General features: G+C 43.2%; 1 protein-coding gene across 2 annotated transcripts in view; it reads left to right on the top strand.

Annotated features, from left to right (window-relative positions):
* Positions 1 to 6,377: 6,377 nt before the first annotated feature.
* The window catches only part of ERO1A (endoplasmic reticulum oxidoreductase 1 alpha), a 49,511-nt gene continuing 38,827 nt past the window's right edge, over positions 6,378 to 17,061 (top strand). For both annotated transcript variants that reach the window (XM_079768905.1, XM_079768904.1), the window contains exons 1-2: positions 6,378 to 6,583; positions 16,659 to 16,778. In XM_079768905.1, coding sequence (XP_079625031.1) covers positions 6,467 to 6,583; positions 16,659 to 16,778 — 237 coding nt within the window. In that variant the 5' untranslated portion in view covers positions 6,378 to 6,466. The remainder of the gene's footprint in view (positions 6,584 to 16,658; positions 16,779 to 17,061) is intronic.

Here is a 17,061-nt window from a genome sequence, read left to right as displayed (position 1 = left end):
CCTCCCCCTTCCCCCACACGCATTTTGGAACTTTCTCTCTTTCCTCTTCCTGGAATTGTGCTAAGTAGAGCCCTGGGTTTGTAACCACTCTTGTTTCTTAACTAAATAACCCTGATCCTAAAGTACTTGCTAAATGAATTTTAGATAACTTTATTTTTTTTTTTAATGAATCAACTGGTAGTTGATCCCTTATTTTCCAATCAGTTTTCCAACATCCATACCTTTTGTGAATTTTCTCTTGTCAATTCTATGGTGTCCTTTCCCCCATCCACAATTACTCCTGCCCAATATGATGGCTCTGCTTCTAAGCTTTTAGAGTTTGAATCATAATCACACATTGCCCTGTGACATCTCATGCTGTTATTCTCTCTTCAAGTTTGTTAGCTAATTTATTTGTACATTCATTCAGAAGTCATCTTGTGAAGCACATACATCAGTGATGGCGAACCTATGACACGCGTGTCAGCACTGACACGCATAGCCATTTCTGATGACACGCGGCCACATGCCGAGGATGAAACATTTGCTGCTCCTGAGGATGGAACATTTGCGACTAGAGTCTTGGAGTTAGTTTTTTCCTCAAAGTGACACACTACCCGAGTTATGCTCAGTTTTTTGGCGAAGTTTGACACACCAAGCTCAAAAGGTTGCCCATCACTGACATACATAATACTAAGTGCTGGGGAACCTGAGACTATGAAGGCAGGTTCCCAAACCATCTGTTGAATGGGAGAACCCTAAACATAAACATAGAGTTCATTGCATGTGGTAAGCACAATTATGTGACCTCCTGGAACCAAAGAGGAGGAACCTAACCTAACCAGAGGAGGGGTTAGGGAGGGAGCCAAGTGAAGCGAAGGGGATGGGTGTAGGACAGGGGAGAAAACATTTCAGGAGAGGGAACAGGCTGAGCAAAGATGTGGAGGCTGGAAGCAAGGTCCATGTGGGAAATTGTTAACAGTTCACTGACCTATAGTCAGAGAGGTGTTGGAGATGAAGCTGGAAGTAGGTGGGGCCAGATCATGGGGACCTTGAATGTCATACTGAGAATCTTAGATTTTATTCCTTAGGCCATCATGAGTATTGAAGATTTTAAACAGCAGTGGGGCCCAGTCAGATTTGCAATTTTGAGAAAACAGGCTAGTGTGGAGGCGGTTTTCTGAGGGGTCCATACCTAAAGGCTGGATGATCAGTTAAGGAAATGTGATAGTCAGGTGAGCGACAATAAGGGGTAAAACTAAGTGGTTGATCATAAAGATGAAAAGGAAGGGATAAATAAAAGACAGAACTGGCAGAACTTGGTTTATCAACAGGTCATGGGATGTGAAAGAGAAGGAGAAACTGAAGATGGCTTTCACTTCTTGGTGTCTAGATATGGATGGTGGTGTGACCAAACATTTCTGAGAAAACCAGATGGGTGTGTCCAATAGGCAGTTAGATTTTGAAGCTCAAGGGAACTATCTGAACTGGAAAATGATTTGGGAGTCACCAGCATAGAGGAGGTATTTAAAATCATGAGGTTGGGCCCTGACCAGTTTGGCTCAGTGGATAGAGCGTCGGCCTGCGGACTTAAGGGACCCGGGTTCGATTCCAGTCAAGGAATGTACCTTGGTTGCGGGCACATCCCCAGTGGGGAGTGTGCAGGGGGCAGTTGATTGATGTTTCTCTCTCATCGATGTTTCTGACTCTCTATCCCTCTCCCTTCTTCTCTGTAAAAAATAAAAAAAATAAAATAAAATCATGAGGTTGGGCAAGTTTCTCCAGGGGAGAATATAGATGAAGAAGAGCCCTGAACAAAGGATAGACTCCTTAGAGGTGGGCTGGGGGAAAGCTGGTGAGAGAGAGAGTGAAATAATACCAGTGAGAAATACAAGGAGAATCTGGAGTATTTTTTTCCATATTTTATTTTATTTTATTTTTTTAATTTCTTTATTGATTAAGGTGTCACATATTTGTCCTCATCCCCTCATTCCCATCCCACACCCCTCCCCACGGATGCCCCAACCCCCTGTTGAACTTAACCATTGGTTAGGCTCATATGCATGCACACAAGACCTTTGGTTGATCTCTCCCCCCTCCCCCCACACTCCCCTATCCTCCCTCTGAGGCCCGATAGTCCGATCGATGCCTCCTTGTTTCTGGTTCTGTTGTTGTTCATCAGTCTATGTTGTTCATCATTTCCCCTAGATGAGCGAAATCATGTGTCACTAGAGATATACTTATAAGAACTGAATGTGAGACGAGCAATAATAGTTATGCTGACAGGCAAATGAATCAGACTGTAGTGAGTTTCTTTCTGGACCAACAGTTCTTTTGAGACCCAATATCAATGTCCACCAGTTCCTTATGAGTACATGTTGGCACTGACCCCTCAGCTCTGGATGGTGGACAAATGGTGGTAATGCAGGTCCAACTCCCTCTGGTTTGGTCTCGGCCGGACCCAGGGGCACGGCTTCACCCGGACCCAGGGGCATGTGGCCTCACCCGGACCCAGGAGGTGCGCGGCCTCACCCGGACCGAGGGGCGCGTGGCTTCACCCGGACCCAGGACCCAGCCTCACCCGGATCCAGGGGCACACGGCCTCACCCGGACCCGGGATCCAGCTTCACCCGGACCCAGGGGCGCGTGGCCTCACCCAGACCCAGGGGCCCGTGGCCTCTCCTAGACCCAGGGTCGCGTGGCCTCACCCGGACCCGGGACCCAGCCTCACCCGGATCCAGGGGCACACGGCCTCACCCGGACCCGGGATCTAGCATCACCCAGACCCAGGGGCGCGTGGCCTCACCCGGACCCAGGGGCGCGTGGCCTCTCCCAGACCCAGGGGCACGTGGCCTCACCCGGACCCGGGATCCAGCTTCACCCTGACCCAGGGGCGCGTGGCCTTACCCGGACCCAGGGGCGCGTGGCCTCACCCGGGCCCGGGACCCAGCCTCACCCGGATCCAGGGGCACACGGCCGAATCTGGAGTATTTTATACATAGGAAATTTAACTAAAGAAGGGAGGAATCAGCATTGTCAACGTGCAGCAGAAATTTCATGATGTCATGAAAATTGTCATTAAAGTTGGTCAGGTAAAGAGCATTTGCAGGAGGGTGGAGTAGGAAACCAGATTGCACGGTGGATTAAGGTGTAAATGGGAAGTCAAGAAGTGAAGTCAGTTACTATAGATAGCTTGCCTTTTCAGCAACGTTCTGTAAATAAAGATGGTGAGGATAGAGCTTAGGTGGCATATCTCCCCCAACTCAGATGATCTCAAGTATCCTGAGAGAAAAGCATAGCAATGTACCATGTGTGTATTTGTATTGAATAACTATTAAATAAGTAGCTTTAATCAAATATCAGCACCAAACTTTCAGATTTTTATTTAGCCTTTCTTCCTTGTGTGTCATAATATTCCTTTCCTTTGACCAACATTTTTTTCTTTAAATTATTTCTGTCCCATCTATTCAATGCCAGAAAATGTTTAGGTACTGGGAAGCTTCCCACAGAAATCTTCATGTCTCATTTCAAGCTATTTCCGGCTTTGGTCATTAAAAAAAAAAAAAAAAAAAAAGCTGATATTTGCACAGTAATCAGAATTCCATCAAGAAATGCTGTGTACATTAAATCTAAGTCATTTATTGTTGTAATGACTAGTATTAGAATAACAAGGTGTAGCCTTGTGCATCTCTGAAAGATTTAATGTTTAGCAAAGGTATAATAGATGGGAGGCTGGAATTAGAGAAATAAAAGGTTGAACTATGTACCCTGTGGGTACTCCTTAATTAGTTTTTGAATGACTAATCAGTTATTTAATGGACTACAGAACACAGGCAAGACGAGGTGGTTGCCAGAGCAGGCACAGTTGGAGTAAGCTCACACAAAGGTCCAACTTGAAGGATTCTCAGGGAAATGTGAGTGATAGTTATACAGTATGTATAAACTGTATTTTATACCTCCTAAAATCTTCTATAAATCAGGAAGGAAAAATTATAATTATAAAAAAAAATAAAGTAAGATCCAGCCATCCCACTTCTGGTATATACCCAAAGGAAACAGAAGACGTATTTGCACTCCCATGTTCATTGCAACATTATTCACAATTGCCAAAGTTTGGCAACAACCTAAGTCTGGCAATGGATATAAATGGATAAAGAAGCTGTGGCATACATATACAATGGACTATTAAGCAGCCACGAGAAAGAAGGAAACCCTGTTACAACCATTTGCTACAACAATGGGTAGAACTTGAGAGCAGCATGGTAAGTGAAATAAGCCAGACAGAGGAACTCAAATACTACATCGTATCACTTATATATGGGCTAATAATTTTTAAAAAGTAGAACTCATTGAAATGGAGAGTAGAAAAGTGGTTTCCAGGGGTGGGAGGGGTTAGGGGAGGATGGGAAGAATAGGGAGAGGTTGGTAAAAGGGTACAAACTTTCAATTATAAAATGAGTAAGGTATGAGGATCTAATGTATAACATGTGATTATAGTTGATACTATAGTTGATAACACTGTATCGTGTAACTGAAATTTGCTAAGAGAGGTGAACTTAAATGGTTTTTTTTTTTTGGGGGGGAGGTTAAATTATGTGGGGTAATGGCTGTGTAAATTAACTCTATGGGGGGAAATCCTTTCACAATGTCCATGTGTATTAAATCACCACAATGTACATTTAAATAACTTACAATTTTCTTTGTCAATTATATCTCAATAAAGGTAAAAAAAAAAAGGACAATAAAGTAAAAAAGTTGTCTTATATAGTGATTGTTTATAAGTTTGCTGGAAATTTGTTCTGGGAAAGAGTTTGAGTCTTATGGAATAGAATTTCCATCCTGAGAACAATGACACTTTTAACTCTTCCAAATTACAGGCTATTGCATCAGGGTGAAATCCAGAGCTGATTCATGTTCAGATTGCTTCCTTCTGTATTTTAGTCTTTATTCATGTAGTTTCCTCTTTCATATTGTGTCTCTCACTTTGATGGCCTAATCTTCAGATATTGATGCTGTGGTCACATGAAAAATATTCATTCATTTTACAAACAAGTGCAGGGAAACTCCTTGTTAAGATCTCTGCGTGTCACCAGGCACGTTTGAATCATAATCCCTGTTAAGGCGTTTAAAGAAATTACATCCAGTGGTAGGAACATAAAGTAGAAAATTTCATAAAAGATTACATACTCAGCTCCATGGGTGTTCTCCCACATGCAAGAACTAGGCCTTGTACATTGTTATGTCTAATGTCAAGCTTAGCCTGGCATAGAGTTAATTTATTGAATTACATGCCAGTCTGCTTGACAGTGATGGACAGAGCATGTGATTTTAAATAATGTACATAAACATTCTATGCCTATTTTTTCTCAGCTAGAAAATAGAAGAATACCTATTTTGGGCCTATCATATCCTAAGCTACTTCATTAAATGACGGCTTAAAAAAAAAAAAGACCAAAAAACAAAAAGATTATTTGATATACTTGAACTTTTAATGTGTAAGATGTTGGGAAGCTTTCCAGTTTCACCGTAAAAATAACAAAAGGCTGATAGACTAGTCCCCATAGCTGGGAATCAGAGGACCTGGATCTACTCAGGACCCAGCTCAGTCCTGGCTCCCACCACTCACCTCCCTGGCCTGTTTCCCCTCATGAAGTGAGAGCGGAGTCTCCACCTTCGCTGTCCCCTTGGACTATGGAATGTGGCCAGTACGTATAAAATACACAACAGAGTTCCAAGGTTTAAAAAAAATGCAAAATATTTTACGAATAATATTGAGTCTATTTTGAAATATTTTGCATATATTGGGTAAAATAAGCCATTAACACCCATGTCACCTGATTCTTTTTGCCTTTTTGATGTGACTATGAGAAAAACCAAATGCATATACAGCTCTGAGTCTAGAGATGATCACTAACATCCCTTTCAGCTTTGACAGACAGCTGGGGGTGGGGTGGGGTGGGGGGACTGCCAGGGACATGAATTTCGAATTTCGCACGGTTCGATTTCCTTGCGTGGATCCGGCAGGTCGGGCCCGGAGAGCGCGCGGCGGGGCGGGCCCTGCGGGAAGACGCCGCGGGCTCTCGCTCTCGCGCCCGGAGCGGAGAGGACCCCGACGGCGGCGCGGGGGCTGCGGGCGGCCGGGCGGGCGGCCGGGCCTAGTCTCCCCGCTCGCGACGTCAGGGAGGCGGGGGCGCGGCGGCTCGGCGGGCGGGCGGGTCCGGGAAGCGGGCTCGTTCGTCAGCCTCGCGCGCGAAGCAGGAAACCGGCTGGAGGCCCCGGGCGGCCGGCGCGGGCGCCGGGGCACGTCCGCAGGTTCCGCGGGGAGGTGGCGGCCGCTGAGAGGCCGGAGAGCCGAGGGCGGGCCTGGGAGGCGGCCGGGGGTGGGGCGCGGGCGGGGCCGGCCCGCGCGGGCTTCATCTGCGGGCGCACGGCCTGCTCCCCAGCGCTGGTTCTCCAGGGCGCCGGGCGGCGATCGGCCGGACCGGCTATGGACCGCCGCTGGGGCTTCCTGATCGGCCTCCTGAGTGCCGCGTGGCTGCTGCTCCGCTCGGGCCACGACGAGCAGCGGCCCCCGGAGACGGCGGCGCAGAGGTGCTTCTGCCAGGTGAGCGGTGCGCGCGGCCGCGCTGACCTTCCCGGGGCTCCCCAGCCCCGTCCCGCGCTGCATCCCGCGCGCCCCGGCGGGGGAGGTGCTGGGGTGCATCTTTGCATCTGCACCCGCCGGGAATGAGCCCCCCCACCCCGTGCCCCTGCTCCCGGGCCGGGGCTGAGCCCTCTGCTGGGTCGCTGTGGACAGCTCTCCCACCGCAGCCCGGACCTCGGCGCGCTCTCCCGCGCTCGGGATCAGGCGTGGGGCGAGGGGGGTGGGTGGGTGCCGTATGTTTCCACCGAGTTGATTTATGCATCTTTGTCGGTCTTCCCTCCGCAGAGAGGGTGTGCACAGTGTGCAGGCACACGCAGTATTTTCTATTTTCACAGAAAGCTGGGTCTTTCTAACTTCTAACTTGACCTGCGTACGCCGTGCCCGTGCTGGGTGCCCCCGCCAGCCTTTCGGGCCGCGACGGGCTTTCGCCAGGGGCGGGGTGTGGTGTGGCGCTGCTGTCAAAGCTCGTCGACAGGCGGGGAATGGCTTCCCGGGGCTTCTCTGTGTCTGAGCCCAGTGCCTGGTGTCTTTGGGGTTCGAGGCACCTCCTGGCTCCTCGCCCTGTGCGGTTTTTCATTTCCCTTAATGTCATGAGGTTCTCTTACCGCGATGCCCAGACAACCGGTCTGAATCGGGCTGGTAACAAATTTGATCTCGAGCACATTACGATCATTTCCTTGTGTTAGGGATGAGCAAAAAAGTCAAAGAACTTTCCAGGTTTCTGAATCTCCCAAGTTCTGGTATTTTAATGTCATGACTCTTAAAGTCACCGTTTAGTTGGCTTCTGTGGATGCAAATGACGAAATTGAGGGTAGGCATCCAAATGGTTCCTTTTAAGTGGATTTTTACTATTCACTTATTGTCAGAAACAAGATTTTATGTTTGTAAAGGTAATGGTACGATTTCACAGAGGTTGGGAACACTAAGTATCTGGAGAGGAGGAGAGATCTTTTTCACTGCTTTCTATCCGCGGATTTTGTTTTGTTTTGCTTAGGGATTTGGGTGTTAGGTGTTATCTGGCACCTTGTAAGGTAAGTTACAAAGAAGTTGCTGCTTTACAACTAAGAGATTGAAAAGCTCCTTTACCTTCAGTGATTGTGAACGGCACACCGTATTTCAATAGGAAAAGGATCATTTTTCTTTGATCACAGAAATCCTGTAGCACAAAGTTTAAACATTTAAAAATAAGTAATGTAGAAATAAGGCCTGTGGTGTTGAAAGAAGATGCCCAATATAACATTTTCAACTGTGTTCTAGAAATTGGATAATGGAGTAAAACTTCATGTTGAGCTTTTCATCTTTCACTCCCCCCCACCCCAATAACCTTTTCACATATCTAAAATTGGGGAGCTTTTAAATTTTAACATTTATTGATTGATTGATTTGAGAGAGAGAGAGAGAGATTTGTTGTTCCACATATGCATTCATTGGTTAATTCTTCAATGTGCCCTGACCAGGGGATCAAATCCACAACCTTGGCACATCAGGACGATGCTTTCTCCCTCCCCCCCCCACCCCCCCCCCCCCGCTCTCAAATCTATAAAAAAATAAAAAATAAAAAAGAGCTTAAAAAGGAGTTGTTCTAATCTACTCTATCAACAAATGAATACTTAATGTTCTTTTTTATGGTCACAGAACAATAAAATTAATATAACAAGTTATTTGCCAAATAAAGTGTACTCTGAGCATGTTTAAAAATATTTCAGATTTGTATGAGTTTGGGGAATATATTCTTACAGTGCTTTAGGAAAAACAAATGATATCTGTGGTAGGACTAGAAGTTGGTAGTACACAAGGAAATTATTTAGCAAGTATTTTTTGTTTTGTCTTTCATTGACAACTGAAGTTCACCTCTAACCAGAGAACAGTGAACAAGCAGGCCAGTGTTATTTCTTTTCTTTTGCCTTTTATACAGTATTTTGGTATTCAGTTCAAACCAGTCAGAATCAATGGAGAAAGCAATTGAGGCTCCTTCCATGGCTGACTTTTGGTTATCTAGTTCTGTGTTCTATTGGGGCTACAGATGTAAGGTTTTTGGGAATTTTTACTTTAAAATTTCTTGAAAACTTGGCCTTCTACCCCCCCCCCCCCCCCCCGCCATTATAAACTTGTTGTAGGCTGCTTTGGGGAATAAGATCCCTTTCACTGGAAGTATTTTAACAGTGGTAAGGTAATAATAGTGATTAACATTTTACTTTGTCATTTTATTTTATTTTATTTTATGTTTTTATTGATTTTAGAGAGAAAGAAAGGGAGAGGGAGAGAGAGAAACATAGACTGGTTGCTTCCTGCATGTCCCCTACCAGGGATCCAGCCTGCAACACGGGCATGTGCCCCAACCAGGGAATCAAACCATGACCTCCTGGTTCATGGGTCAACACTCAACCACTGAGCCACACCAGCCAGGCTAAATTTTTAATTTTATAATACTTTTAGATTTGCAGAAAAATCATGAAGATAGTACAGAGTTTCCATATACTCCACACCTAATTTCCTCTGTGATTAACATCTTACATTAGTATGTTACATATATTACAATTAATGAACCAATATTAACACAGTATTCCTAACTAAAGTCCATATTTTATTCAGATTTTCTTGGTTTCCCCCTAATGTCATTTTATTTTGATATCAACATTTTGAGATAGGAACTGTTACTGTTTCTATTTTGTATTCAGATAGGAAACTGAGGCCTAGAGAGGTTAAAAAATGCAGGTAAGGAAACAGCAGATAAGTAGTAGAGATGGGATTCGACCTGGCTCAGAGCCTGTGTGCTCACCTTTGTTATCCGCTGCCTCCTCCTGGAAGGAGTGTAGGAGGGGACTGTTGTATTGCTTGGGAGGTTGCAACAGAAGCCTTCCAATTCTTAAGAAACTAGGACTTAAAACTGGGTGATGTTATATCAGGCCTACATGGGTTCTCAAATCTACCATTCCTCAACAAGGGCCTTTTAATTGCCACTTATTAATTTGGGCCCCTACCCATGGCCTGAAGCCTAGAGCAGTAAGTTTCACATTTTAGCATGCATCAATCATGTTGTGTGGGGGGGTGCGTGTGTGTGTGTGGTGTGTGTGTACATTTTTTAAAAATTCAGATTTCTGTGGCACTTTTGGGAACAGGAGTAGTAGTTATGTAAGCAGGTTTAGTACATTCTGAGTACAACATCACGTCATCCTTGTTAGGTGTCCGCACCTGTCTTTTGGTTTTACTTTAGGTAATAGGACGTTGCTTTGTGTCCAAGATTCAACTCTGGGTCTATTGACTGGATTTCTACCTTAGTCTTCCTTGGGACTCTATTGTGGTAACATGACTGGTTCTCTAGTTGCTAGAACCGGGCGTGGTGTTCTTCCTGCCAGACTTCCTGCCAGGTTTCAGGTTCTGCTACCTGTTGGCAGGCTTATCCAAACGGCCAGATGACTTAGGTCCCCAAATTCCTTCCTGTCTCTTCTTTGCTGAGCTCTCTCTATCTAGTGGTCCCCGTTCTGCCTCCTTAGCTGCCCTGCTACCTCTTGTTGTAGTTGGGGAAACCTCCGACTCAATTTCTAAGGTAAGAAGATTTAAAAATGTACCATTTAAAATTTGGCAGGTATAATACTCTGCCTCCTCTCCTTTTGAGGCCTCTGGGCTATATGCCACCTTTGCCCGGGATGCATCTTGCATTCCTTTCTGGTTTGGGGCTTCTTATAGCTTCCTTTGTAATGAGGATGTGGATCAGTAGAATGTCGGATGCCAAGGGTTGTTATCTTTGCGGCTTGCTTTCCTTGCTCTGTGAGTGCACGCCTGCCGCTTGAGCCGGTGTGGCCGGGGGCACCATAGACATGGTGGTACCTAAGTCTAATTAGGCAGTGCAGTGCTTGTCTGCAGTGAGAGTGACAGTGCACAGCGGTCCTTCATTCATTCACCCGCCCATTCCACAAATAGTTATTGATCATCTACTGTGTGCATTCTAGAAGTTCAGCAGTACTAAGTTCATACAAGGAAGAACAAACATGATTTCACTCTCAGGGACTTTAAACTGCAGTGGGTGGGAGTGAAATAGACAAATTCAATACAATGAAGTGATTATCATGTGGAAGACTACGTGGACTGTCGTGGGAGCACATGGGAGGGGTGGTTAACCCAACAAGGGGTGAGTGGTACCCCAGGGGCAGCTTCTCAAAAGAGGCGATGCTTAGGCTTGAGTGTTGAAGATAGATTTTGTCTTAAAAATGAATCCCTCAGGAGGAAACATGGATTGTTTCAAACCCTTTCTCTCAAGTATTTTATGTGTTTGTTTCTTTTTGTGACTTAATGTCTCTATCTGGCATCTGTCCCTTTGGCCTTTGTAGTCTTTGTGTCAGTTATTCTTTGTATAATACTTTGTATCCTGCCGCGACCTTCACGGCGAGTTCAGGATGACGTGCAGGAGGGCCGACGACACAATAAGTACGCTATACAAGAAATATGAATTTCGAAGGCATTGGGGGGCCAGGTGGAAACCTCTTTCGTGAAGAGGCTCACGAAGTCCAAAGTCCGGATCCTGCCCCCTTTCATTCACTTTGAATACACATTTGCCCCTTAGCAATGCATACAGGCAGATCAAAGGTAAAGTTTGGTAAGCAATGTAAGGATTATCAGGTCAGGAAATCACCTCGAGCCATCGCAATCATAGCAGGAGCAATGGTTGAGCGTGAACGTGGTCCTGTGCACCGAAAGGTTGCAGGTTCAATTCCAGGTCAGGGAACATACCTGGCACATACCTGGGTTTCAAGTTGGATCCCTGATCAGTGCTCCTAAGGAAGGCACATGACTGATTCCAGCTGGAATCAACGTCCATTGGCCTTCCTATGTCTCTTTTGTACTTTTATGCAAATGCTTGTTAAGCTTTGGCCGCCAGCATATCCAATGGGAGGAACAGTAGCTATTTCATGCCCTTTAGAAGTTCTGCTTTTAAGACTCAAAAGAAAGAGGTGTGAAAAATCAAATCATCTAGGTTAGCAGCACTTTTGTTTTGTTGATACCCAGAATTAGGACTTTGAGGTTTTTGTATACTCAGAGAACTTTTAACAGAAAACAAGGGCATATTTGCATATGAATTGAAAATAGTTATTACAGTGACAAATATGTAGACCAGATTTCTAGAAACTGAATTTTAGTCTAAAACAAATAGGACTAGGCAAGGTAAAAAAAATCTTAACTCTTGAATATTGCTGTCATCATTCAAGTATTCTTATTTCTTAGGTGAAAAATTTTCATTACTGTTTTGTGATGTTCTAAAATTAAAGGCAGTATAGGATTTTATATATTCTAAAAGAAAACATCTAAATTCAGTATTTCAGTAAAGTATTATTTGCTTCCTCACCATTAGATTAAATTTTTTGCCCTAAAATATAATCAAAAGTGGCTTATAATGTAAATATTTAACCCAAAGTCTGATAAGGATCTCTCTCATTTGTTTTTTTTTTTAATTCTCACCAGAGGGCATGCTTGGAGAGAGGAATGGAGAACAAGGAAAAACAAACCAACCAACCATGAATGTGAGAGAGGAACATCTATAGGTTGCCTCTTGTAGACTCCCCTACTAGGGATCAACCCCCCCCCCCCCCCCCCCCGCCCCCGGCAACATGTGCCCTGACTGGGAATCCAGCCTGCAACCTTTTGGTACACCAGATGTCACTCAACCAACTGAGCCACTCTGGCCGGGCAGGGTCTCTTTTATGCAGTATGCTGTATATTAAAATTTTTTTTCTAGTTACTGTACTTTTAAACAATCATGTTGTATTTGTTACTTCCTTAAAGCAATGTTAATTCTGTTAGGTGTTTACCTCGCCCCTAATAAACATCTAAGAATTTTATTTTCACATCTGATAACGCTGTCTGACTCTAATACGACTTCCCATTGTATCCTAGTATTAGTACATTTAATAGTTTGGTTTAGTAAATACAGCTAAGACATCAGTTTTAATTAAGCATTTGAAGATCAGGATTGGCTTTGCAGGCAATTTTCTATCTCAGTGTTGCTAATGAGAAGTAATTTCTAAGCACCATTTCAAACCTACAGAAATTATCATGGCCCTGTATTTGAGGGTTGTTATATCCTTATAATAAACTAGTGGCCCAGTGCATGGATTTGTGTACATTGAAAGGAAATTAATTAGGAGAAATATTTTAATATCGCTATTTGCCCTTTCTCTATAATAGAAGTGTCAGAGATGAAAGAAAATTATTAAAACGTATATGAAAATAATATATAAATTGATTAATAAATAAACAATTATAACATGATATAACAACAAAGACATGAAATAAAAACAACAAAGACATGAAATAAAAACAACAAAAACATGATATAAAAACAACATTGATAAAAACAATGCCTGTTAAATTGATTAAACTTATTCTAATATCTCCCTGTATACCACATTAAGAGTAAAAACACTTTCAGAGTGCTTGACTAATTTCCCTGTGATGAAGTATTTACAGCTTTAGTAACTTTAACATCACATGCTCTTTGAACTTGAGAGAAAGCAACATATACTGTATTTTCCGGCATATAAGACGACTTTTTAACCCAGGAAAATCTTCTCAAAAGTCGGGGGTCGTCTTATACGCCGGGTGTCATCTTATAGGGCGGGTATATCCCAAACTCTATATTTTAACTGGAAAAGTTGGGGGTCGTCTTATACGCCCAGTCGTCTTATACGCCAGAAAATACGGTAACTGACCATGTCTGAAAACGGGTTCAGGTAGGAATATTTCTGCTCTGTCTAGAGTTTGTCCTTGTGATTTATTAATAGTCATCACAAATGCTGGCATCATGGGAAACTGTCTTCAAATTAATTTAAATGGGAGGCCAGTGTCAGATGGGGACAAATCAATTCTTGGAATCAGAACAACCTCTCCTTCTGCAGATCCTGTTAATACTTCAGCTTCAATTATGTTAGGTCGCGATATTTTGATAATAAATCTAGTACCATTACAAAGACGCCATTTACTATTAACATTTCTCAGTAGCATGATGATTGCACCTATTTTCAATTTTAATTAATGACACAGCATTTCCGAAGGAGTAATACTATTAAGAAAATCGATGAGAAAATTTTCCTTTTCGGCATCATCCGTTGAATGGATGGAATCATCACTCAAATATGTGTGAAAATCTCCATCAAGTATTTCCTAAATTTCTTTTTAAAAAAAAATATATTTTATTTATTTTTTTACAGAGAGGAAGAAACATCGATGAGAGAGAAACATCGATCAGCTGCCTCCTGCACACCCCCCACTGGGAATGTGCCTGCAACCAAGGTACATGCCCTTGACCGGAATCGAACCTGGGACCTTTCAGTACGCAGGCCGACGCTCTATCCACTGAGCCAAACCGGTTTCTGCCTAAATTTCTTCATTTAATTTATGAACGTGCTCATTTTTAGATATATTTTTAATATTATCTATAGATATATTATTTCCAAAGGTAGCTTCAGTAATAGATCCGTTACAAATCATTTCATGGGGGATTTCAATAATATCCATTCCTAAATGAAAACTGCTATCAAGTTTGCCATCTCCAAGTTTACTAACCATTTGCTATAAGCAGAATCCTCTGATCTCATATTTGTTTTAAGAGACAACTGTCTGAAACATCCCCAAACACTACAGTACTTTAAAATCGTTTGTACTGTGGCTGATCGACAACACTGAGACATTGTCGAAAATCTCCTCCAAGAAGGAGAACTTTCCCACCAAATGCAACATTCAAATTCATAATTTCTCTTAGTAATCTATCTATGGCGTTTATAGCATGACTGGATGCCATGGTGCATTCATCAATAATGAGAAGTTGGGCCTTTTAAAAAAATATATATTTTATTGATTTTTTACAGAGAGGAAGAGAGAGGGATAGAGAGCTAGAAACATCGATCAGCTGCCTCTTGCACATCCCCAGTAGGGGGTGTGCAAGAGGCAGCTGGTCGATGTTTCTCTCTCATCGATGTTTCTAGCTCTCTGTCCCTCTCCTTTCCTCTCTGTAAAAAGTCAATAAAATATATATTTAAAAAAACACACACAAAAAAACAAAACCTCTTCCTGTTGTTGCTCGTACAATTCATCACATGTGTTTGTATTCATTAATAAAGGATAGTCCAGAAGTTTGAAATCCGAATATTTCATTCCATGCAATATGAATACTTCTTGAATTTCATTAAGGGCATGCATTTCACAGTTCACACAGGCACCTTCTCTTTGGTGTACTTTCCAACAAAAATCTTCAATAAAATGAGATTTATTCTCATCCCATAATTTGTCTGCATCAGAAGGACATCCAAACACACATATGTATGCAAAAAATTGCCTTAGTTGTTTGGGCATATTAAGGATGATTGCATCATCAGTCGTATCTTTCCAGATAGTGTTCTCAATTAATAATCCCCGATGTTTAGCAGCTTCGGTGTAATCCCCGAAAATTACACCTCCTACAGTTCTCAGATCAGCAGACCTTATCTCACCTTTTACATGCAGAAGCAAAAGTCTAAGGTAATATTGTTCTGGTTCTCTAAAGCTCACAGTGAATGCCCACCCTTTTGGCATTTTCTCCATGAAGAATTATTAAACACATAATGTTGTGGAATCTCCCATTAATAATAATTATGCGTGTCGAAATCTTCTTGGCGCCAGCGAGAGCTTTATATGTATTGCACATGCGCGAGTCAAAGTTTATTTTTAAATTGCCAGTGCGCGTCATATGTACCGGCCGGTTGGTAGGTCAGATGGTCAGACAGACAGACGGTAGGTCACTTAGCCTTTTCCTATATAATAAAAGCGTAGTATGCAAATTGTCCCCTCAACCAGGAGTTCATCTGCGAGTTCGACCAGGGGGCGGGGCCAGCTGGGGGAAGGGAGGGAGTACCCGGCCAGCAGATGGCAGCTGCTGGGGACACCACCAGTGCATGAATTTCGTGTGCTGGGCCTCTAGTATATATATATAAGATTATTGTTTGTCTCACCAATTCATTATCACTTCACCCATCTTGTCTCTAACCTACGCATCCTGTGGGAAACTAAAATAAGGGAAAGAGAGAAAACGGAATTATAAGGACATAGAGTCCCAGAAAAGCCATGGGTGCCAGTGCAGCTGGGCTTCAGGAAAGACGGTAAATGTGGGGAAACCCTACAGAGTTCAGGTAGCATATGTTTTCTATCTCCTGTATCTAGTTCTTTGTGTATGTTTTAAAATCTTCCCTTTCTCTGCTAATTGGTCACGTGCTCCTCAGTTCACATGATGGAATATGGTCTGAGTTACTTGCTCACTGTCTAGGGAGAGACATCATGGTCTCAATTCCTGGAGAAGGGACTGTGATCTCGTTTGGGTCAGATATATCTTTGTGTATCTATCTTTGTGTCACCCACCCCTGGTCAGGCCTGGCGGGCAGGGCTACCAGGTGTCTGCAGAGGACTAAATCTTTGGGTGTAGATGTGTCGTTATCGTTAGGTCCATGCTGACAGGAGCCAGGCCAAGACACGTGAGAGTGTAAGAAGTTTTATTGCATTCCCTCACAGTGGGCTGAGACCAGGGTGTTGGTGTCAGCGCCGAGGGGGTGGTGAGGTTCTCTTATATAGGGTAGAAGTATGCAATAGAGGGTCAGGATGTGGGTCCAAGAGTTGGTCAAGGGGAGGGGAGGGCACAAGTGGGTCAAGGGAGGCAGGGGAGGAGAGTGCACAGGTAGGTCAGGCGGAGAGGAGTTCTTATCTTGCTTCTGCAGGCACCGACTGGCCTGCCCCACGCTATGGGAAAAGGCTTATAACAATAAGGAGAGATTAGGGGTAGTTCAACCTAACAGTTATGAGCTCAGTACACCCGACAAAATGTATCCACGGTATTCTTCTAGGTCCATATAAGAGCAATAGCCTTACTAGATTATTGTTCTACCCTATCTCAGAAAATTATGGGGAGGAGGGAGGATAAAGATTGGTTGAGTAGAGGACTTTCCTCCTAACGAGGTGAGGAAAAAACTCTGTTGCATCTAAGACATTTTGGTTTAATATTTCATTTTCTTTGTAACAGGTCAGTGGTTACTTGGATGATTGTACCTGTGATGTTGAAACCATTGATAAATTTAATAACTACAGGCTTTTCCCAAGACTACAAAAACTTCTTGAAAGTGACTACTTTAGATATTACAAGGTATTTTAATTTTTAATTTTGTATAAGCATACTTAAAGTTTCAATGGATAATTACATTTTCTTAGGCATTGCTAGGCTTCAAAATTGTGGCTAGTGCTTGAAATTGATCGAGGACATATTAGGAAAATTCAGTTCACAAGAGTGAACAACGTGGTTCTGAGACTACCCATTGTATACTTTTAATTTCAATAACTGATTTTTACACGAGTAAAACTAGTGTAAAACTGAAGGTTAGAAACTAGTAGGTTAAACTGAAGTCAGGAAAGACTCCATTATGTGTGTT

Source organism: Cnephaeus nilssonii (assembly GCF_951640355.1).
Source record: "Cnephaeus nilssonii genome assembly, chromosome: 4".
Lineage (NCBI taxonomy): Eukaryota > Metazoa > Chordata > Mammalia > Chiroptera > Vespertilionidae > Cnephaeus > Cnephaeus nilssonii.
Note: the sequence above shows the minus strand (reverse complement) of the source record. Positions and strands in the feature narration are given on the sequence as shown.